At 38.9% G+C, this 22,802-nt stretch overlaps 1 protein-coding gene across 3 annotated transcripts in view; it reads right to left on the reverse strand.

Annotated features, from left to right (window-relative positions):
- Nucleotides 1-3,637: 3,637 nt before the first annotated feature.
- prr5l (proline rich 5 like) overlaps nucleotides 3,638-22,802 on the reverse strand; it is a 34,553-nt gene continuing 15,388 nt past the window's right edge. For 2 of the 3 annotated variants that reach the window (XM_005454256.4, XM_005454255.4), the window contains exons 3-9: nucleotides 18,200-18,280; nucleotides 17,971-18,019; nucleotides 13,379-13,445; nucleotides 11,344-11,435; nucleotides 9,617-9,754; nucleotides 8,276-8,393; nucleotides 3,638-4,833 (exon numbers count right to left, since the gene is read on the reverse strand). In XM_005454256.4, coding sequence (XP_005454313.1) covers nucleotides 4,394-4,833; nucleotides 8,276-8,393; nucleotides 9,617-9,754; nucleotides 11,344-11,435; nucleotides 13,379-13,445; nucleotides 17,971-18,019; nucleotides 18,200-18,280 — 985 coding nt within the window. In that variant the 3' untranslated portion in view covers nucleotides 3,638-4,393. The remainder of the gene's footprint in view (nucleotides 4,834-8,275; nucleotides 8,394-9,616; nucleotides 9,755-11,343; nucleotides 11,436-13,378; nucleotides 13,446-17,970; nucleotides 18,020-18,199; nucleotides 18,281-22,802) is intronic. The other variant, XM_013273772.3, reaches the window with a different exon arrangement.

Genomic DNA, 22,802 nt, shown 5'->3' on the forward strand with positions numbered 1-22,802 from the left:
GCCTGCAAGAAAACTGCGCTAGCCTCCATCTTGCTGTCATCAACCTGCAAATAGAAAGGATGGGCCATCAGGATCAAATCTATGATAATATCTAACCCTTTCCAGGAAATGTACCAATTCTGGCTTGGTAGAAGGTGTTGTGCCAGACTGTTATGGTGATGGGAGCGCTGAGCTAAAAGTCAAAGCTTTTTGATTTGCCAGTGCATTACCCAGATTTCATAATGAAATCTGGTTAATAACTAAAAGAAGAATATCGCAACTGCAAGTTGCTGGATGATGGAGTTTCCTCCAAAAGGTGGCTTGGCTCAGCTTTACATATAGGATGAGGAGTGCAGATATCCACAGCAATTTCATAGAAAAGCTGCTGCTCCGCGTCTCAAAAGGAGCCTATTCAGGTGGTTTGGGCCTTTGTTTAGGGTGCCTCCTGGACACCTCCCTTTGGAGTTTTTCCAGGGATGCCCAACAGGGAGTGTGCCTGCATGAACCCAGAACCCGCTGGAGAGATTATATAGAGTTGTGGTCTGAAGTTTATTATTCACTCATCATGGGCTTTTAACGAACTGTTTGAACTGTTCTTTTTACAGGGATTGTACAGAATACAGCTTTAATGAATTTAAAAAACAAGAATTTGATGCACAAGTTTTAATTTATTCAGAATTTTCTCTTATAAAAATAATTCTGGCTGGATATTTGATGAGTTCATTGCAATTGGTTGCTTTCCTGGCCTGTATCTTGCTTTTGTAATCCACAAATTTTCAAAAGGATTGATGTTGGGACTTTGGGAAGGCCATAGTAGAAGCTTAATGATAGTCTGTTTTATCCATTCCAAAACCAGTTTTTATGTTTTTTTGGGATCATTGCAATGTTGGAACATCCAATTGCATCTGAGTTTCAACCGTCTAGCTCTTGATTTGGGTTGAAAATGAAGAATTTGGGGGTAGTCCTCATCTTTCATTATTCCATTCACTGCATACAGTGTACCAGTACCACTGTTGCTAGCTAGCTCCAGGGGATTATGGTACTACCACCACCATGCTTAAAATGGTCAGTGTTCTTAGGTTTTAAAGTCTCCTCTTTAATCCTCCAAACATATATCTTGTTAGTGAAGGCAAATAGCTCAGTCTTTGTGCTAATGTGGCCCACAAGTTCTCTACAAGAACTGGTTCTCGAGATGACCAAGGACCCAATGGTCACTAACAGAGCTCCAGTTTTCCTCTATGGAGAGAGAAACTTGCAGAAGGATGATAATTTCTACAGCACTCCACCCAAAGGCCTGTATTGTAGAGTGGCCAAATGGAAGACACTTCTCAATAAAAGGCACATGACAGCCTGCCTGGAGTTTACCAAAAGGCACCTGAAGGTGAAGGTTTATCTTCCAACAGGACAATGACCCTAAGCACATGGCCAGTATAAAAAAAAACGAGTGGTGTTAGGACAATTCCTTTGTCCTTGAATGTTCTTGAGTGGCCCAGCCAGAGCCCAGACTTGAACCCAATTGAGCATCCTTCAAGACTGCTTAAAGAAGTCCTACCATTAATTGATACTTTCACCTGTCGCTATTAATTGGCTGTGTACTACAGGCCTTTAAGGTTGAAGTAAAAAGCATTTCTTAAAAAGCCATCACTTGACCCAGCTGTCTTAGCTAATGATTGGCAAATCTTCAACCTTTCTTTTATCTTAAAAAAAATGTTGACAGAGTAGTTGTTGGGTCTGTGTTTCCACAAGCCCCGCTGGTTTTAGAGACTTATTCGTCATGAAGAAAACAAGACAGTCAGCGATCGATCGTTTTTTTACTTGCAAGGGAGGCCTTGTCTGTGTCTAACACGAAATGACCCCAAATCCAGCCTCCTCCCGCTGCCTTTTATTGAGAAACAGTTCACACAAAACACATCACAGCAAAGCAACGCCCACATGGTTCTAAGACAAGGCATTGTATGTATATGTGTGAACTACTGTATATATGTAAGAGTGTGTGTGTGTGTGTGTGTGTGTGTGTGTGTGTGTGTGTGTGTGTGTGTGTGTGTGTGTGTGTGTGTGTGTGTGTGTGTGTGTGTGTGTCCTCCTGCTGACCAAAGAGGGTCATAAAAGCATAAAAGCAGGAGTAACATCCTTGGTCATAAAGAGGGTAGTCTCCCCCACACCCAATGTATGGTTTACCATAGATAACAAAGTGAAGCCAAAACAAAGGGCAAGAAGTTTTACCAAACATCAAGGATGTGTCTGTAATAAAAGACTACAGCCCCCCACCCAGAGCCTCGAGAATCTGGGGGAAGGACAGAAGAATCCTTTCATCACAGAGTTAAAACAATGTAGAGATGGTAAGCATAAAAATGACAACATTTAACAATTCACTCTAACAGTAGTTATAAAACAGCTCATTATCTGCAGAGTAACAGTTTATTTTGAAGAGTTTCAGTTAAATTTCAAATCACATCGCAGTACAGAAACCGTGTTAGTGAAGGTTAAAATGATGTCCTTATGCCCTCTGACAGTCGTCTCATCTCTGTACTTGTCCTGTGAGACCTCAGTTCAGTGTTTGGTCTGTTGACCACAATATTTTATTACAGAGATTACAGCATGGCATAGAAATAAAAGGCATTACACTGCGGTGTTTTAATCATATCCATCTGATAGACTCAAATTTGTTCTTGTAAATGGAGTTAATTATGGAGTTCTGCAGGGTTCCGTATTAGGAACAATTCTGTTTACATGATACATGCTTCCCCTAGGCAGTACCATTCATAGGCATAACATACATTTTTTCCAGATTATTATCGAGCTGTCATAAAAAAATAAATAAAAAAACCTTCAGTTGATTCAAACAGCAAGAATACTGAGAGGGATTAGAAAGGGCATTTTTCTCCCATACAGGCTAATCCCCACTGGCTCTCTGTTAAATCCAGAATTGAATTTAAAATCCTTCTCATTACATACCATTTTCAATAATCAGCCCCCATATTATCTTTAAAAGCCTTGTAGTACCGCATTCCCCAAAAGAGCACTTTGCTTTTCAGATTGCTGGTCTGCGGTTCCTAGGGTATTTGAAAGTAGAATGGGAGTCAGAGCCTTCAGCTTTCAGGCCCCTCTTCTGTGGAACCAGCTCCCAGTTTGGATTTGGGGGACAAGTTTAAGATTAGGCGTAAAGCTTTCCTTGCTGATAAAGCATATAGTTAGGGCTGGATCTGGTGACAATGAATCCACCCTTCGTTATGCTGCAAATGTCTTTGCTGCTGGGGGCTTCCCATGACGCACTGATTATTCCTTCTTCACTTAACTTTTTTACTCACTCTGCATTTAATCGTTAGTTAATAATAAATGATTAAACAAATGTGTCTTTTATCTCGTCTTCCTCCCATTAGTCCCAACCGGTCGCAGTAGACGGCTGCCTCTCGGCGAGTCTGGTTCTCACAGAGGATTCATCCTGTTAAAAGGAAGTTTACCCTTCCCACTGTTGCTATGTGGTCCCTGAAAGGGGGGGTCGCTGGATTGTTGACGTTTCTCTCCATTATTATAGGGTCTTTACCTAACAACATAAAGCATTTTGAGGTGACTGTTGTTTAATACGGCTCAATAGAAATAAAATTAAAATTGAATTGAACATCACTGGAAAGAACTGAAAATGGCTGGCACTGACGTGTCCCATCAACCCTGAACTTGAGAGGTTCTGAGAGTAATAATGGGAGAAACTACACTTTTTAAATTTAGTTTCTTTTTGAATGAGGCTGTAACATGTTAAAATGTGGAACAAATCAAGCACTGTAAATACTTTCCAGATGCACTGTATTCTAGTTGACGGGCTCTTTATTTAGTTTGGTGTTTCTTAGCAAAGTTGTTGAATAGTACCAAATTTGTATGGAATTTATAGAAACATAATGGCATGTAATTTTAATAGTTAACATTTGACAAAGCTCGCTGGCTAACTAAACACCTTTCCAGCCAAGTGACAAACTGATAAAGTTAAAAATGGTGACATCAAACTAATTTTTTGTATTAATTATATTAAACATATCAATGTGTCATTTATTATTTTTATTTTTGAAAAGTAAAGAATATTACAAATAAAAACAAAGCTCAAACATTTTGAAAGAGTGGGTGTGTCCAATGTCTGGACTGGTATTATAGTGTAAAGCACATGAATTTGTTTTATTAATAAATTTTGCTATTTAATAACAGTCTTAAAAGAGAACCTATTTGTGTGATATTAGGAGACATACAAAGACAAAGAACCTCATAAGTAGTGAGGAACTTGAAAACAGCTCTTAGCTGATGCTGAGACATTCATTGCAGTTAAGACCCTGAGCAGACCTTTCCATCCTAGATGAACAAGCTTGGTACAAACGTTTCCTCTTGATTCCTACACAGTTTCTTGCATTTCTCATCTTGTTCTTTAATCTTAATAATGTCCTGCGAGTTTCTTTCTGCAGTTAGTTTCATTCGTCATCCTGAAGTTTTTCATTTTGTTCTGTCTCACATATCCAATGTCTTCTGAGCAATTTGGAGAATCTCCCATCACCAGTTGGCGGCAGAAATTCTTGGGAGTCATAGGCTTGGCCCCCACCAAAAACCCAACAACTCCCTGTTCGTCTTCCCTTCTGCTGTTCTCCATCCCAGCATGCATCTTGTTTGAAACTGACAGCAGATGGACATCAGAGTGTGCATTAGCCACTGTGTGGCGCCGCACACCGCCAACTTTCTCCAGATATGCCTCTCCTTCTTGTTCCACCAGTGGAGAAAGAGACGAGGAGTCCAGGGAGCTATGATGCTGTGTGATCATAATTTCAGGCTGGGACTGGTCACCTAGCAGTGCTTCCGATGAACGTAGATGACAGGGCTCTGAGAAATAAAGACAGAAAACTGATTTCAATTGACAAGTAATTTTTGTTTCATGTCATTACTTCCAGAGTCTCTTTTTTCAGTAAGTGGATTGCACATCCAGATTAGATCAGACTTCTTCTTCTTACATTAAGCCTAAGTTACATAACATAATGCTGATTTCCATCAAAACCCTTTTTTTTCCCCCAACTATCAGATATGTTACATATTAAAATCCATTACAACATTGTCAAAATACAGCCTTTACTGTGACTCAGATTAAAGGTGTGTTGGAAAAATGTTTTAGTCCAACAGCATATCATTCACGTGTCACCAAACATAATTTGACTTTTGCACTAACTACCAACGAGCAGTTGATTCAGATTCTTTCATTTAACTTTAATAACTGCAGCTTCAAACTAACACATGGATGCAAGGTTAAGTCACCCCATAATACCAGGCCATGCCCAGAAAAGTACAGTGTACTTAAGTAAATACTGTTTTTCTGAAAAATCACCAGGTAACGACTCAAAATTAGTTGTGCCGTACGCAAAAAGGTCTCAGTCTAAGTCTAAACTGTGATTACACCACTACAAAACCTTCATTTTGTTTGTGGACTTGATGGTGTGTTTCAGCTCATTGCCGTGCAATATAACCCAAGTGTGCTTTTCTTTCAGGCTCAAATTCATGGTTCCTTCAATTACAGCAAGTCCTCAATGTCCTGACACAGGAAAGCTGCCCCAGCCCAACACAGTACCACCACCATGTTTAACTGTTGGTACGATGTTATTTTTATGAATTGCTATGTTAGTTTTGTCAGAAGTAACCGTTCACCACTGATCCAAGTTTTCTTCATTTATAGATAATTGTTCTCACCATGGTTTGCTGAAGCTCCAAAGCCTTGGAAATGACTTTCAATTCAATTCAACTTATATAGCACCATATAACAATGATCATCTCAAGAAGCTTTATTATTGTAAGTGAAGAGCTTACAACAATACAGAGAAACCGCCTGTGGTGACAATCATGATGTTATTTTCCTGTTCACTTGCTACTGCTATGTTTCCACACATGTCTGCACATGTGTACAATGACATTCAGACTGTACTGACTTCAGATCAGTGGACAGCCTGGGGCAGCTGGTCCAGCATACTTGCTTCTTGTTAGTGTTCCACATAGTGAAAACATACTGCAAACAACCAGAAGAGGATGCTGGCCCTTTAGCTTGACAAATTCCAGCCTTTAGCTGCGTCCCAATTTATCCTGCAATGGATGCAGCCCCTAAATGCGAAGTGGGACAGAGCCGTTTTTAACAGGACACAAATCGTCAATGAAATGACAGAAATCATAAACACCGATCACAGCCAGTACAAAACATGGATATAGCTTCTGGGTCAGACTCTAGTGGTTATAGTCAAGTCTACTTAAACTGCCCTCAAGAAACAATAGCCAACTGTGGCCACAAGATGGCAGACATTTACAGGGTGTAAGTAGAAAGGCACTATGAGATCCTTCATTGAATAGAAAGCTGTTCAGAGATTGAGGTTGTTTTGATAGGTTTTAATTGATGTCCATTTTTCCATACATATCTGACAGAAATGAAGGAAAAGCAGAATATGTTCACTTTAATGATTGTTTTTGATAATTTTGTGAAGAATTAAGACTCATAGAAAATATCTTTGGTTATTTATTTAGAGTTCGTCACTTTATTGTAACTAACGTGTTCCTGTCAGAATGCTGTAGCAAAGACGAGCACTGATCTAACTGTTCAGCAGCAGACTGTACTACAGCAAGATCTGTGATCTGATCCATCCTGAAATTAAACCCAGCTATTTGATCCACTAATCTTTATTCAGTCGTACAGAGAGTGTATATGTGTGTAAAACATTTTCAGAGTCTCCTCCAACAGGAGCAGATTGTGTTTTGAACCCTGAAGTAACTGGTTATTGCTGGAATGAAACTACAATGCAGCAGGAGCGGATTAAGCGGCCAACCTCTGAGAGGATTTAAACAGCACATTGCCTCTGACCTCTGAAACAAGCTGACTAGGTTCAGCAGGCACTTTTGTTGCAAACTTACTAATTATTTCTTAAAAACATAAACATTACTTTCTTAATGTAATCCATCTGTCATAGTAAAGACATCTATACCATTAGATTTGTATCGAACATCAACTGCAGATGTATGCAGAGGTCAATGTAAAAACATTGCACCTTTTTTTTTTATGTTTGAGCAACCTGAAGTCAGAAATCATTGGTTAGCTATTGAAAAGTTAAAAGGAAGATAAAAGATTTTAAAAAGTCATGCAATCAATATCAGTACTGGTATGGACTGGTTAATGTGTTAAGAACACGGATAGGCTACATTTTTTGATGGAAATGAAAATGATCAACTGACAGAAGGATAAATTCAAAGACAACCCAAAAACTCAAAGTGAAAAACTGATGCAGCAGGCTAGTCCATTGCTGAAATGTCTTTACAGCAACTCAAAATGGTACTCAGTAGTTTGTATGGCCCCCATGTGCTTGTCTAACAATAGACAGATGCCATCCTGGGGCGTCTCCTCTCAGATCTGGACCAGGGCATCACTGAGCTCCTGGACAGTCTGAGGTGCAGCCTAGCAGCACTAGAAGAACTGAAACATTATGTCCCAGAGGTGTTCTGTTGGATTTAAGCCAGGCGAGCAAGGGGACTAGTCAATGTTATCAATTTTCTTCATCTTCCAGGAACTGCCTACATACTCTAGCCACATGAGGCCTGTAATGTTGTGCACCAAGAGGAACCCCGGGACCATCGCAGCAGTGTAGCATCTGACAATGGATCTAGGGATTTCATTCTGATTCCTAATGGCAGTCAGGGTGCTATAACCTGTAGAGCCTGTAGAAGTCTGTGCATCCTTCCCCAGACCATCACTAACCCACCACCAAATTGGTTGTGCTGAACAATGTTACATGCAGCATAACACTCTCCGTGGTTCTCTGGAACCTTTCACATCTGTGAAAAGCAGTGAGCACAGGGCCCATTAGAGGCCACGCTGTAATGAAACCTGAAGCCAGGTTATTTTGTTCGGTTCTGGCAGTGCTCAGCCTGTTCCTCCTTGCACAAAGGAGCAGATACCAGTCCTGTTGATGGGTTAAGGACCTTCTGCGGCCCTATCCAGAGTTACTACCCATCTCCTGAAATTTCCTCCATGCTGTCGAGACTGTGCTGGGTGTACAACTAACCTTCTGGTATTTTATCTTTAATATAATGTCATAACCAGATAATGTGAAAAAAAAGTAGAACCAAACTGAGTGAAAAATATAGCTCAAAAGCACTTAAGTCCTCAGCTCAGAAGGTTAAACCAATAACCTCTTCGCTCAGGTGACTGAAGGTGATGTAAGGCTTTAAATCTGTAACTTGTAACTTTAACTGTAACAAATCAATGCAATGTAAAAGCAGTAGCAGTTATCAGTGGACTGACCTAATTGGTGGCTGTTTCTATTGTGCAGGACATTGCAGACATATGGAGACACAACAATTTCCACTAGACTCTCCAAACGGTGATACTCCGAACTTGGAACACCAGACTCATGGATACCCTGGCAGGAAAAGACAAAGACGTTCATACAATTTTTGATGTTAAGTGAGCAACTTTGGGCCTTTGTACGATATTTTAAAAACTGAAGACATTTTTTTCTCACTTCAAAATACTAAGTAAGGATGGATACCAGGACCAGAGTGGTCAGTAGTATGGAGAAGCATCTAGGCAAACTGTACTATACAGGAAGGTAGTTACATTTGCAAATATAACATTCTTCACAACAAAAGCAGCACAATATGTTTACTTCAGCAAGCAGTCAATGCTTTATATCAGCATCTTCAGGGCAACCTCCTGGTCCCACACTAAATGAACCTTTAGTAAGTACTTCTTTAAATGTCGACAAGCAGCAGCCATAGTTCTGTCAGATCAAACGTATAACCAAATTCTTAAACTGCTTAATTATTGTGAAAAAATTTCCCACCATTTATTACAGTGGAATCAAGTTGATTTGGGTTGATTTAGGTCCTGAATGCTAGGGAACAAATCATCACAACAGCAACAACTACCATGTAGCTACACTAAGTCTGAACTTAGTGTAAACTGTCATGACAATGAGAAACAATTTAGTATTGTAGTAATATTGTTGGCAGAAGTACGATTATTTTGGCCCCGTAATGTATCAGAAGTACTCATAACGTCTGTCATATCTTTATTTTATATAAAATATAGAGAATGGTATCAGCTAGTGTATTGATAAGTAATATCTGTATCCAAAAATCAAAAACCTATTGAAGGTCTTCGCGTTAAAACTTTTTAGATTTAGGGGTATTACTGATGATTAGTACTTTTAAATAGCCTGGTTTTTTATTTTTACTGTTTTATCTATAATTTCACCGACAACAACATCAGTACTTAGCTTACATAAGAGTGAACTATGTTAGCAATAAACCCAAAATGAAAACTTTTATGGACTCACAAAGTTACTTTCTGTTTAATAATGGCTACACCTCTGACCTAACTGCATTCTTATTCTCATACCTTTTCTTTATTCTTTGGGACATTAACATTTGATGCAAGCTCAGTTTTAGCTGCATTTCCAAATAATATGATTAAGCTAACATTGACAAACTGTTTCATATGTATCTGATTGTATTTTCTGGGTTTCTGGGTTACAGTGATGTTGGCCATGAAGAAATTTCGTGCTAATTAAGAAATAAAGGCTGTAACTGACCTGTAATTAACTTAAATAGAGCGAGTGATTGTGTGTGACTGTGTGTTTACCTGTAACACCAGTAGCATCTGTGTGACCGATGGAGGAATAGAGGTTGCATTTCCCAGAGTTTCCTCCAGGTGAAGTTTTAACAGCACCAGGTCTCTGAAGGCCAAGAGAGACATCTGTCTCACAGTCAGCTCCTGACCCTGGAATGCACAAAGTCATATTTAAAAATACATAAACATAAACTATTATTAAAGACAACATTTCACTATTGGTTAATTTGCTGGACACTTGCCTTAACCCATAATCACTGCTACCTGCGCCCTACTTTCACTTTTAGCCAAGTCTTCACATTACAATTTCATAATTTACATTACGGTGACCTCATGTGGGCTTTTCATCCCAATATGATTTCAAATCTAGATAATGTGAAAAAAGTACAACCAAAAAGAATGAAAAATATCGCTCAGAAGCACTTTACTTCAGTCCTCAGCTCAGAGGGTTAATCTAATAACCTCTGCACTCAAATGACCCCAGGTGATGTAAGGCTTTAAATCTGTAACTTTAGATCTTCTAAAACCACACACAGACACAGACTAAGCCCATGACACAGCTGTTTTGGACACACAATATTGTGTGTCCAAAACATTTTTTGGACAATTGAGCTATAACAATAAAAGAAAAACCCCAACACCTGACTGTTCTGATACCATTATGGTAATCTCAGAAATTCAAAAATGTAGCAAGAAAAGAAAAAGATTTACTTTTATGAACATCACAATTTTCATTTATTCACCCCTGCGCCCCGAGCCTGGTTCTGCTGTTAAATGGGAGATCCTTTTCTTCCTCCATATCTCAGTGATTACTCATAGAAGATCATCTGATCAGGGTTCTCTCTCTCTCTCTAACATTTTTTGAGTCTATATCATACATTATATGGCATCTTGTTGTTAACTGGTACCATACGAATGTCTTCTTTCAGCCTCTCCTTTTAGGGGCCTACATCTCCCGTCACACCAAAACTCTGCATGTCCTCTGTCCCTACAATAATGAATTTTCTCTTTGGTCTTCAGTTTTTTCCTCCTGCCTCAATATCCTTAGCTGCTCCTTCTTCAATATCCTTTGCTTAATTTATCCACAAGCCCTTATCTCTACATGTTCACACAATCTCATCCTTGCCTCTCCTATTTTGTCTACAAACCACTCTGATCTGCCACTCCTGACTCATCTAGCTCCTCCCCATGTTTTTTGTAAGACTAACCATCTTTAAACTCTATAATATAGTTGGTCTCCCTACCATCCATCCTCGCCACTTCCCTTTTGTCACAAATTGCCCACTTCACCTGCCTACACCCTCTTCTTGACTTCTCTCTTTTACACTGTTGCTTCAAATGGTTATCCCCAGGTATTTAAACTCATCTGCCTTCACTACCTGTGCTTCATGCATCTTAAACATTACACCTCCCTAACTCCAATTCACACAGATTCTACCCGTCTTTCTTCTACTGGATTGTATTCCTCTTCTTTAAAGTGCATACCTCATCTCTCTCTTTCACCTGCTTCCTACTGTCACCACAGATCACAACATTGTCTGCAAAACTCACTGTATAATCATTTTTCTGGATTGACAGACCTATTTTAAAGTAACGTAACATAATATTCACAAATGGTGTGCATACACACCATTTGTGAAAAAGGCTCCAGAAGTCTTGGTTTAATTGTATGCCGTATTATTAAAGTTTGGGAAGAACTGGACTATACATCTTTGTAATGTGGACGATGAACACTTTACCTGGACAGGGTAGAAGATGGCCTGCAGTGTAGGGAGGGTCTCTGTGAAGAACTGGTCCCACATACAGGCAAGGACATTAAGCTGGTTGTCATCTGTGGGGACACAAGAGTTAGAAATACAACCAATATTACAGTGATATGCTGAGCTTTCCCCACCATCTGAGGACTTACTCGTACTGTTTTTCTGTCTGTATAAACAAACAGGTTACACAAGATAGACACAAGCACGATGTTCTGCTGAAACCTGTTACTTTATAACAGATCAATATCCTTTATTTGGCTGCAACATGGTGACATCATAATCATATATGCAGTATCCACTACAGCAACTTTTGGAAAATGTGGGGTGCCATCAGAGTCACAGTCTAACACATTTTTGTTTTTTTACATTTTAAATCAGTCAAAATTATTAGAGAAACGATTATTAGTTCAATCCTTTTAACCAGTTTCACACACAATAGCCATAATTTACTAAACCAGCTAAAAAACCCAACATAATAGAATTCAATAACTTCTACAGTGGGAGTCGAAAAATATCAATACAGTTCCCTTTAATCCAAGTTCTACTAACTTACTCTGTTCAGTCTTAATGGAATGACAATTAAGAGCAGATTCAGCTAAATATTTTCCCAGGTGATTGAAGACATAATATAATGTTAGAGTGCTAGAAACTTCAACATTTCCTGGTGGGATTAACTGGATTGAGACGCATACATAGCAATATAAGAAATTCTAGTCTTTTGTTTGTGCTGTCAGGAGTTATGAGAGTGCAAGGAAGACTTAATTATTCACATCACTTTGGAGGAATTGGCCCACTCATCTTTCCTGAATTGTTTAAATTCAGTCAGACTTTCAACAGGCTGTTCATTTTTGAGAGAACAGCCTGTGTAAGCTCATGTAAAGGCATCTTAGCTTTAGTCTAAAATTTCATTAGGCCAAGCCAAAACCTTTGTTTTTTTTTTGAGTCATTCAGAGGTTGCTGGTGTGCTTTAGATCATTGTTCTGCTGCACCACCCAAGTGTACCTGAGCTTTGTGTACTTGAGCTCCGTACCCCCATCCTTGCTTTTTAAAGAGTTAGAACAGAACTTTATTAATCCCTTGGCGAGGTCCCCTCGGGGAAATTATCACCAGGTCGTCTAAATGACACCAACTTTATCTTCCTTACACTGGCTCCCCATAACCTTTAGGGTTCAATTCAAAATTTTGAAGATCACTTTCTGAGCCCTCCCTTGTCAGATGGCTCCACACATCAGTGAACTGCTACAACCATACATAACGTCTAGATCTCTGAGAACTGCTTGTTGGCTTCACTATGGTCAGGTTGAGGACAAAAGAAGACTTTGCTTCCGAGGTTGTGGTCTCCAAGTTGTGGACCCCGCTTCCACTTATCGCCCACTCACACCCTGGGCCATCTGACCTCAGGAAATCACATGATATGGTGGGGCTAGGTTTCACAGTGAGCTCACCCGAAACCTTGGCTGATTGTGACCCACACCCGTTTTCACACCTTGGCTCGTGTGATTAGGTAGAGGATCATTAGGGGGTCCATTGTCCGTTTTGGGGGGGAAACTCCCACATGGCTTAAATCTGGGACTCTCCACCATTTGACCCTAGAACTGAAGGAGGTTCCCGGATGAGAGGTGAAACGTCTTCAAGCAACTTAAAAAAGTTCAGATGCTTTTTTCTTTCCAAGCTCCTTAGATTACGATGACCTGGATGACTGAGAACCTTCACAGACATATTGTATCCCTATTTCTGTATTGTAAAACAGTTTTTGAATTTTGTTCTTGAAAAGCACCATGTAAATAAACCTTACTTACTTGCAAATGACTTCATGCAAAATTCACAGTGGCTTAAATACCATACCACCTAATCAAATTTCCCTTCTGTAATTTTAAATCCTATATTTACAAGAATGTATTCATTTTCAATTTTATGGGTAATATTAGACAGTGCTGATCCAGGCCTCTTCTCTTCTACATTGTTCTTAGCCGATAGTAAACATATGGTGAATTAAACATAACACCCTACTAACCAGTGTCACTGTTTTGAAGAAGGATCTGTTCCAGGACTCCAGATAGACCTCGACTCAGCAGCTGATTCTAAAACATCAACACAGGCAGACAAAGATTTGAAATGTGTATCCAGGACAATCAAGGCAATAATTAGCTCATCATCTACAAGCTGATGTCTTTACATTTCACACCACATTTCATACAACTGCCATTTCAAATTGGGACAACATAAAACAGAAAATAATCATACATTTAATCTTACCACTTGTCAGATTAGAACAGAAGACAGGATTATAAAAGAGATTCCCAAAGACTCAGAGTGAAAGAAAGTTAACCAGTCCAACTACTGTGTGATCCTGTGTTCAGCGCTGTCTGAAAATCATTGTCAGTGTCCCACCTGCTAAATTAACACACTAATACCCAAACAAAAATCCATTCATATATTAGAATGGAACTAATCATATTATAAATATTGTGGTTGGTACTTTTCTACTCAATTTGAGCAGGCAAAGGATTTTAATACTATGAGGTTCATTTATACAAGTACTTTTTTCTAACCTAAGCACTTTCAACCTGATATCACTATTATAACACTCACATGGATGCATCACAGGCAACTCAGGGTTCAATATCTTATCACTGACCTTCCAGCTACTCGATGACCTGCTCTACCTCTTGAGCCACAGCCACTCTAGCTTGTATTTGTGTAAAAATATCACTACTGAAGCAGTGAGCAACAAGGTATTATTGTTATTATAGCATGCATACAGGTGTTTTAACATGTGGGTCAACTATTTTAAAGGCAGAGTATAAAAAGCATTGCTTTTCTTCCTTATTTATTGTGTTAGCAAGTAGCACAGGAAACTATCATCACTGTAACAGTGAACACATTTACACAGCACACATTTCCTTTCAGATAATGAGATACAGCAGAGATTGCTCTTTAGTTTCACAGCTCTTTCGCTCGTCACAGGAACCAGGAGCCCTGTGGTTTCTCAGTTGCGCGGGGCAACCAGACTTGGAGCACTCACAGCGCTTTTTTGTTTGGTTTGCTTGGCTCTTTTGGCAACAGCTGACACTGATCAGGGACTGCAGTTCTAGTACCACGAATTGTTCCTAGTGACACAATTTTCAAATTTAGGTTTTCTAAGAATTTCGGTGTTATGAATTGAGTTTTGGTGTTAGTGAAAGTAATTCATAAAGTATCTTAGCCACTGAGAGAGATCTAAAGGTGAAAATTGTTTCTTGACCTTGAGTTCAGAGCAAATTGATTAAAGTTAAATGACTGAAGCAGTCATATCAATTAATATCAAGAGATTCAAGTCATTGGTCCTCTTGTGCAATGAATAATATTAGGTAACTCACTGTACTACAAAGACATGAAAAAAACAAAGAAATAATGACATTCATTTACTAATATTTGTATGGAAATATTCTTATTCTGAGCAAAAAAAAAAAAAAAAGAGTTTGCAAAGGAAATTACTGCTGGATTCATTAACCAAATTTGGATTCATTTGTTTTTAGGACCGTGCAAATGTTAGTAAATCAGAATTGTTCTGAACAAACAGTGTCGTGGAATCTCCATACAATTTGCATACTGCCCAATAGGTGACACCGGGGAGCCCTTGGCACGTCCATGTTTTTGTCTGTAAAAACCCTCGTTGTATTTGATGTGGCGGTAAGGCAGAGGTCTAACAGTGTGCAAATCTGATCGGAGGTGAAGCTGGTCCTGTCTTCCAAGGAGCTGTCTTCTTGTAGTCGTATTCTGACAGTCTCCACTGCCTCTGTTGTAGGTATGCAAGTTAATTAGAGAGATTATATCAAAGGACACCATAGTTTCATTTGGCTCGAGTGAAAGTTCCTGGGCCTTGTTGGTGAAGTCAGTGGAGTCACCACTGACTTCTAACAATGCTTCTTGGTAATAAACTGTATATAGCTGCAAAGCCGGTTTCTTTCCCCTTAAATGGAGCCAAAACAAACAGGCTTCAATAGCATGTGGAAGAACCAAACACAGCCACTGCAGTCCTTCTCCTCTGCTCTCTGCTCCTCATGTGGATCACACACTACTGCGGGATGGCATTCCATTCTTCAACCAGCATTTGTCACAAGTTAGTGACTCTGTACAAGACGAGCACACGTTCAACGATGAACTAGGAACCACGAATAAGCCTGCAGTCTGAGAGCAAAGTGCTTTGTTAGGATAATAAAGCACTATGAGGTGAATAACTACCTAAATCAGTGTCCAGATGCTTTTCAAGCAGCTCCGTAAACATACTGGCTTTTAGAAGGACTTAGTATATGTTCAATATTATCCACATGAATGCTTGATTGCAAGGTTTCCTAACAGAACATTATAGTGATTTGTAATGTTCAATATTTTTCACTTTATTTTTATGATTATAATGCTGTGGCTGATTGGTGCATATATAAAGCAGAACTGTACTGTTGATAATAACACTGGATATAAAAAATATTACATTTTTTTACTGAAGGCCTCGAATGAATCTTTACTTTAAAGTGGGTCATTGTGTCCTTCAGAATAACCATAAAAATTTTTATCTGAATGTCATGACAGAATGAAAGCTAAGCTGCTTCAGGATGTGGACAGGAAAGACATTTCAGCGCAAAGACGAAGACCAGAAACTCAGTGCTGAGAAGTGCTGACATTACATGCAGATCATTTAAAAAAAAGAAAGAAAAGAAGTAAAATTAAAAAGGACACTATATCTGAACACAAAGAGGATGTGAATTTCATAATAAATGCTTTTCCACTTTTAAGCTCACTAATACAAGAGCGACAGAACTGTAACATACTACAAGTCTCACAAAAACTACAATGTCAATGATACAGTAGTTCCTGTGGCTCACAATCCATAACAATTTAAAGGTTATTTTCCAAAAAAACCCAAATTTGACCAACTTTAAAAATTATTAACTTTAAAAAATAATTTTGGTGATCAACCTGGCAGCTATATATCTGATCCAAATGTACATATACCCTTAGGAAAGATACTGAAACCTAGGTTGCTCCACAGGACAGACAAGCATGGCAGCAAATAATGAGTAGAAAGTCAATTCTAAGGAACTTTTTAAAACTTAAAAACTCCTATGAGCAAGCACTTGGTGACAGTGGGAAGGGAAAACTCTGTTTTAACAGGAAAAAATCTCAGACAGAACCAGGCTCAGACATGGGCAACCATCTGCCACGACAGGTTAGCGGTGAGGGGAAAAAGAGGAGAGCAGAGAGAGACAAGACAAAAGACACACATGGAAGAGGTTTAAAATGAATTACTAATGATTAAATGCAATAGTGGTGTCTAAATTCAGCAGTGAAAAGGAGAAGGAGTAGCAGTAGCAGAGAGGAGTTTTTGTCATCACCATGTTTGCGTTTATAAACCTGACATGATGAACAGGGTGATGGGATACTGAGGGCCACTGTATGCTGACAACAACGTGCAGGAGCCCTGTCCTAAATCATACACTGCTTTATCATTCCTTCTGAGTGTATCGGGAACCATAACTTACAAAATCGTTTGGTATTCATTAAGACTTAAAACTAGCAACTGAGTCCATAAACCTATTAGGAAATTATTTATTGATGGCATAGAGGGGTGGTTTTCCCAAAGAATTCTACACATATAACTATATGCACTATATAAATAAAATAATTTTTTTTTAAACTTTTTTTTTTACTTATTTAGTACTTTATCTGAATTTCTTTTGGATCCTTTTAATTTTGTGTTATTAGAATTTTTATTTTATGTCATTTATTATACTGGATTTTTTTCTACGACTGTTGTGTGAAGGGACTCCAGCAAAATAAGAATTTCATTGTGCAGTAAAATCAAACAACAACAAAAACAAACAAACACAAAACCATGTATTTGTTTACATACACATATGAGAATAAAACTACTTTTCCTTCTATTCGGGAGTGTGAAGCAGCACACGCAGACAGTTTACAGGATGGCAGGGAGGAATGTGAAAACACAGAGGAAATAAGAGCTCCAACTGACATATCAGCAAAAATCTATCAAATTGTAACAACTTTACAGGATGCGCTGAGAACTTCTACGCTGCTTCTCTCTTTTCACCACTCCACCTACATGCCAATATTGTATGTTATTAGACTCCTTATACTACTTACTGTTTTTGCATTTTGTCCAGTTTATTGTTCCTGATATCTCTGTGTAATACTTTTTTCTATTCTCTTCCCCCTTATCCCGTCACTCTCTCTTACTGAGCCTGGTTCTGCTGGAGGTCTTCCTACTGGCAGTCACCATGTAGGATTCACTTTTGATCATTAGTGTTCTCTCTCCAAAATTGTAGTCCTCTTTACCTTAATATATTAAGTTCTTTGAAATGGGTGTTGTTGTGGTGGCAGTGAATTGAATTGAGTATTGGGAAAATGCTCAAAAATCCAGTACCAATACTACAAGACTAATGATAACACAAAGTAAGGACAGCGCCCATCATCGACAAAAGTAAATGTTTCCCCTGCCCACTGAAAACAAACAGACCTTCAGATGTTTCTGACTTAGAGACTCCTGCTGACATGAACTCTGTTACTTTACTCAGGAGTAATAAAAGGTAAAAGAGGAAGAGAAAATACCTGGAAGTACTCTGTGATGAAGGAACCCATCTCAGTTTTAAGGAGCCACCTACAAAGACACAGAACACACAGTTTTTAAAACAAACCAGTTTCTTCTTTAAGTTCATTTAAAGTTCAAGTATTTGTTCACTTATTCTTTCTAACGACTCTTTCCACTGTCCTCTGTCTCTGCATTTTGTTCTGTTCTGATTCAACAAGGCTACTTTGAAAAGAAAAAGTAAAGTGTCACCTGATGCTCTCGTTAAGTGTGTAGAGCTCATTAGTCTGCAGAGCTGCCCCCTTGAACACCTTGATCACAGCTGATTGGACCCTGAGAGAGCAATAAAACGGGTCAAGCAAAGAAATTCTAGCTTGTATCGATCATAACTTAAATACAGCAATCTTTGTTTTATCATACCAAGTTTCTGAAGAACTAAAAACAACAAACTGCATTATGCCTCCAGTAAGTTAGATCTTAGGCATTTTAAAAACTTAAAATGTAATACTTAGATAGATGACTTATTTCCTTAGATTTTCAGTTGAAGCTGGAGGCATCATAACATTTATACCACCAGGGTCAAATATTTCAGGTAGCATGCCACAAGCTCCAAACAATAAATTACTGGGAGTTCTTCCTCATTTGCATTGGTCAGGTCTACCCACAAACTTCAAAGACTTTCAAAAATATAACCTTTTAACCTTAATAGGTTGCTGGAGACAGAGTTGTTCAACTGTTAGTCACCAGAAGGCCAGAATGCAAGTAAGAGGTTTGATTTAAGAGATAATATCTACTAGTTTGTGAAACTATGTTCAGCATGCGGCTAAAACACTAGGCAGGCAGGCACTAAAATTTGTGTCACCAATGCAGTATTTGACTCAATCTGTAATAAATATAAATAAATAAATATGTTGCAAAATGTCAGAATTTGCAGAAAAAGTGACAATGTGTAGAAAAAAATTGAACTTCTGGAAAATTTTCACTTGTAACATTTTTTTAAATTTTATTTAATTTATTTATTTTCACACACACACACACACACACACACACACACACACACACACACACACACGTTACAATTACAGAAAAAAAAACCCCACACAAATGTGTCCACAAATATATTGAGAGCTGCACAATTGTAACTCAAATTTCTTATAATATTCACAACTCTGTGATTACAACCTCTCCAATCAGTGACTATAATGGCATCAATGAACTGTAATGTATCACATCTTTGGAAAGCAGAGTTGATTTCTGTGTCCAATACAATACTAATACAATACTCTGTGGACTGACGAGGCAAAAGTTAAACTTTTTGAAAGGTGTGTGTCCCGTTACATCTGGCGTAAAAGTAACACAGCATTTCATAAAAGGAACATCATACCAAGAGTAAAACATGGTGGTGGTAGTGTGATGGTCTGGGGCTGTTTTGCTGCCTCAGGACCTGAAGACTAAATGTGGTAAATGCAATCATGAATTCTGCCGTCTACCAAAACATCCTGAAGGAGAGTGTCTGGCCATTATTTGTGACCTCAAGCTGAAGCGCACTTGGGTTCTGGACAATGTTGTTTTGTTATACTACCCGAAAAGTGTTTTTGCAGAACGTTATAATGCCACAGTGAAGCGATGCCTCACTTAATTATACAAGACATTTGTATTCTTTGAGTTAATTCCAAAGATGTGTTTTATGAGTTCACAGTGACCTGCTGGACAAATATTAATTAGTTGATCCATGAGTTTAAGGGCAAATCTGTGTTGCTGAAAATGATTGTATTCATAAGAATGAGACATATATACATACGGATGGAGAGACAACCTAAAAAAATAATGCCTCTAGGTAAGGCTGTTTCTCTTTTCCTTGGGTCAGTTGCATTTAAGTGTGTCCTCTCTATGTCCTTGCATGCAGCTAAGCTGGTTCTCAGGATATGACCTTGCTGCTGCCTCTATTTCCTATTAAACATCCTGCTCTGAGCTGTGGAGTGCAGGAAACAGGCCACAGATTCAGAGGTGTGAGCTCCTCCTGTCAGTGATAAAATAATCTAAACACCCTGACAAACTGAGCTGCAGTAGGATAAAGAATTTTCAGCTGTGACTTCTCCATCTTATTTTAGTCACTTCCTTTAGAGGAAGCCACAGCAGCTCATCTTCATCCTTCTCACCCCATCCCCTGCATCCGCTTCTGTAATGCCAACACTGCCATGTCCTCCTTCATTACATTCATAAATCTGCTCTACCTCTTTTTCTCCTGCCTGGCAGTTCCTTATTCAACACCCTTTGTCCATTTCTATGAAATGAAATAAAATTGCATTGTTAGTCTGAAGCATTCAGGTATGCGAATGCCAAGTGAGAGACTGATAAAATCATTCAAAAAACAATTACTTCAAGTTATTGATGTTAAAAGTGGTTCTACAGGCTACTGCATCATGAGGTGTACTTCATCTTTCACACACTGCGTCTACACTTTGGCTTAGTTTCTGTTAAAAAAAAAAAAAGCATGATGAGATATAACCTGAGATGAACACTTGACATATTTCAATAATCTGTGCGAATTGTGAAGGACAATGATTTTTTTTTTTGTTCTGATACATAAACCTCAGAACTGAAAGATGGTGTACTTTTCCACTGTCGCTCTTCTGCATAATTTCGAAACAATCTTATCTCCAGTTCTTTCTCCAAACTGCACAACCTGAGCCATCCCTCTGAAAGAGTCATTTTGAATCCTATCCATCCCGGTCACTTCCAATAAAAAAAATCTGAGCATTTTCAGCTCTGCCACCTCCATCTCCACGTTCAGTCTTTTGGCATTGCCACCAAATCAGCAGAATCAGAATAGCCTTTATTTGGATAATTCTGTACACACAAACGAGGAATTTGACTCACCCTTGATGGCATCCTCTTGTCACAAATCACCCCTGATACTTTTCTCCACCCATTCCACCCTGACTGTACTCTCTTCATTTCTCTTGTACACCAGTCATTGCTTTGGATTGTTTACCTCTTGTACTTAAACTCTTCCTCCTTCTCTACATCTGTTTCTTGCAAATCAACCTTTCTTCCCTCTCACTCTTCTTCACTCTTGATCAGTGTATGTCTCCACCTCTCCAGGCTCCCTTCCTAGTCAATGAAAACTCCTGCTGGTCCACATCTGTTTGTTAACCCCCTTCCTGATGTAGTCCCATTTGTTACACCAGCGACACACCACACCACTGTCTTGCTGTTCTAATGCATATCCTGCAGCACCCTCATGCACTTCTTGGTAATTACTGACTCCTTCAAATCTTCTTCAGCAAATCGTGTGATAAGGTTAGGATATTTAAAAGCACAATAGGGCAGAGCCTTCAGCTTCCAGACTCTTCTTCTGTGGAACCAGCCACCACTTGGGACACAGGAGACAGACATGCTCTCTATTTTTAAGATTAGGCTTAAAGCTTTATTTTGACAAAGCATATAGTTCAGCATATTAGATAGAGCCCTGCCTTAGTTGCTGAAATAGGTCTAGGCTGTTGGGGACTTCCCATGATGCAGTGAGTGTTTCTTCTTCACTCAACAACCCCCTCCCCCTTCACTGTGTGTTTATACACCTCTCTGCATTTAATTATTAGTTATTACTAATCTCTGTCTCGCTTCCACAGTGTGTCTTTGTCCTGTCTTCCTTCTCTCCAGTCAACTGGCCGCCTCTCTGTTAGCCTGGTTCTGCTGTAGGTTTCTTCCTTTAAAAGGGAGTTTTTTCTTTCCACTGTTGCAAAAGTTCTTGCTCATAAGGGGTCATTTTCTCAGTATTTCTCTGTATTATTGTATTATTCGACCTTACAATATAAAATGCCTTGAAGCAACTGTTGTCGTGATTTGGCGCTAGTAAAATTTAACTGAACTGAATTCGGATGTCAATAAAAGTTCAGAGGTAAATCCAAGGTGACCATGTTGAGCTCTTTACTAGTTCTTTGAGGCAATTATGAGCAGTTTCAGTCTTGTGATGTCACACATTATCCTGCTAGAAAACAACTGCTGCCAGTGAGTGCAGTTGCAATCATAGCAAGGAACAGATGGTAATGATGTGAGTCACAAGTCACATGCTATGACATTTAGCAGTCACCAAACCTAAATACAACTGAATGCCTAGAAGAAATTTACAAGTCCATCCTAGACTAGCAGTCCTACCTCTGACCTGATTTCAACTAGTACAGCGTGCAGCTCCTTCATGTTCCTAGTTGGGACTAACCAGCCAAGCATTCTCCACCAGCCTCAGCATTTCCAACCCTCTACTATTCCACAGCGATGAAGAACCAATGCAAAGGAGCAATTTAAGCTATGTTGGCATCACGTCTAGGCCCCTCACATTCCTCATATACTTTCCAAAAAGTTGATTCTTTTCATCTGGACGTAGCGTTTTCAGTGGGGGAAACATTTCATCACTCATCCAAGTGACTTCTTCAGTCTCAGCTGACTGCAGGTTTCCCCAACCTTATAAAGAGTACAATTGCAGATGAGCAGAATAAACTTTTCTTACCTGGATAATAGAGCATGCATCAAGATACTTAAAGGTTAAAAGAAAAAAAAAAAAACCTAAATACCCTATGGGCTTTCTGGGGTTCCTGCTTGAAAACATCATGCCCAAAATGAATTGAATATTTCTCTAAAATTATAAACTCCATTTTCACAAAAAAAAAATAAATCAAAAAACCTATCTTGGTATCAAAGCTAACACATGTGAGAAATAATCATAGGTGTAAGCATCACAGCAGATGCAATTGTGTCAAAATAACTGAGGATGGAACACCGAAAAATACAAAAGATTCTTTTCCTGGACTAATGTTTTTTTTTTAATCTTTTATAGCATATAAACCCTTTGATAATA

This window comes from Oreochromis niloticus, linkage group LG7, assembly GCF_001858045.2.
Source record: "Oreochromis niloticus isolate F11D_XX linkage group LG7, O_niloticus_UMD_NMBU, whole genome shotgun sequence".
Taxonomy (NCBI): Eukaryota; Metazoa; Chordata; class Actinopteri; order Cichliformes; family Cichlidae; genus Oreochromis; species Oreochromis niloticus.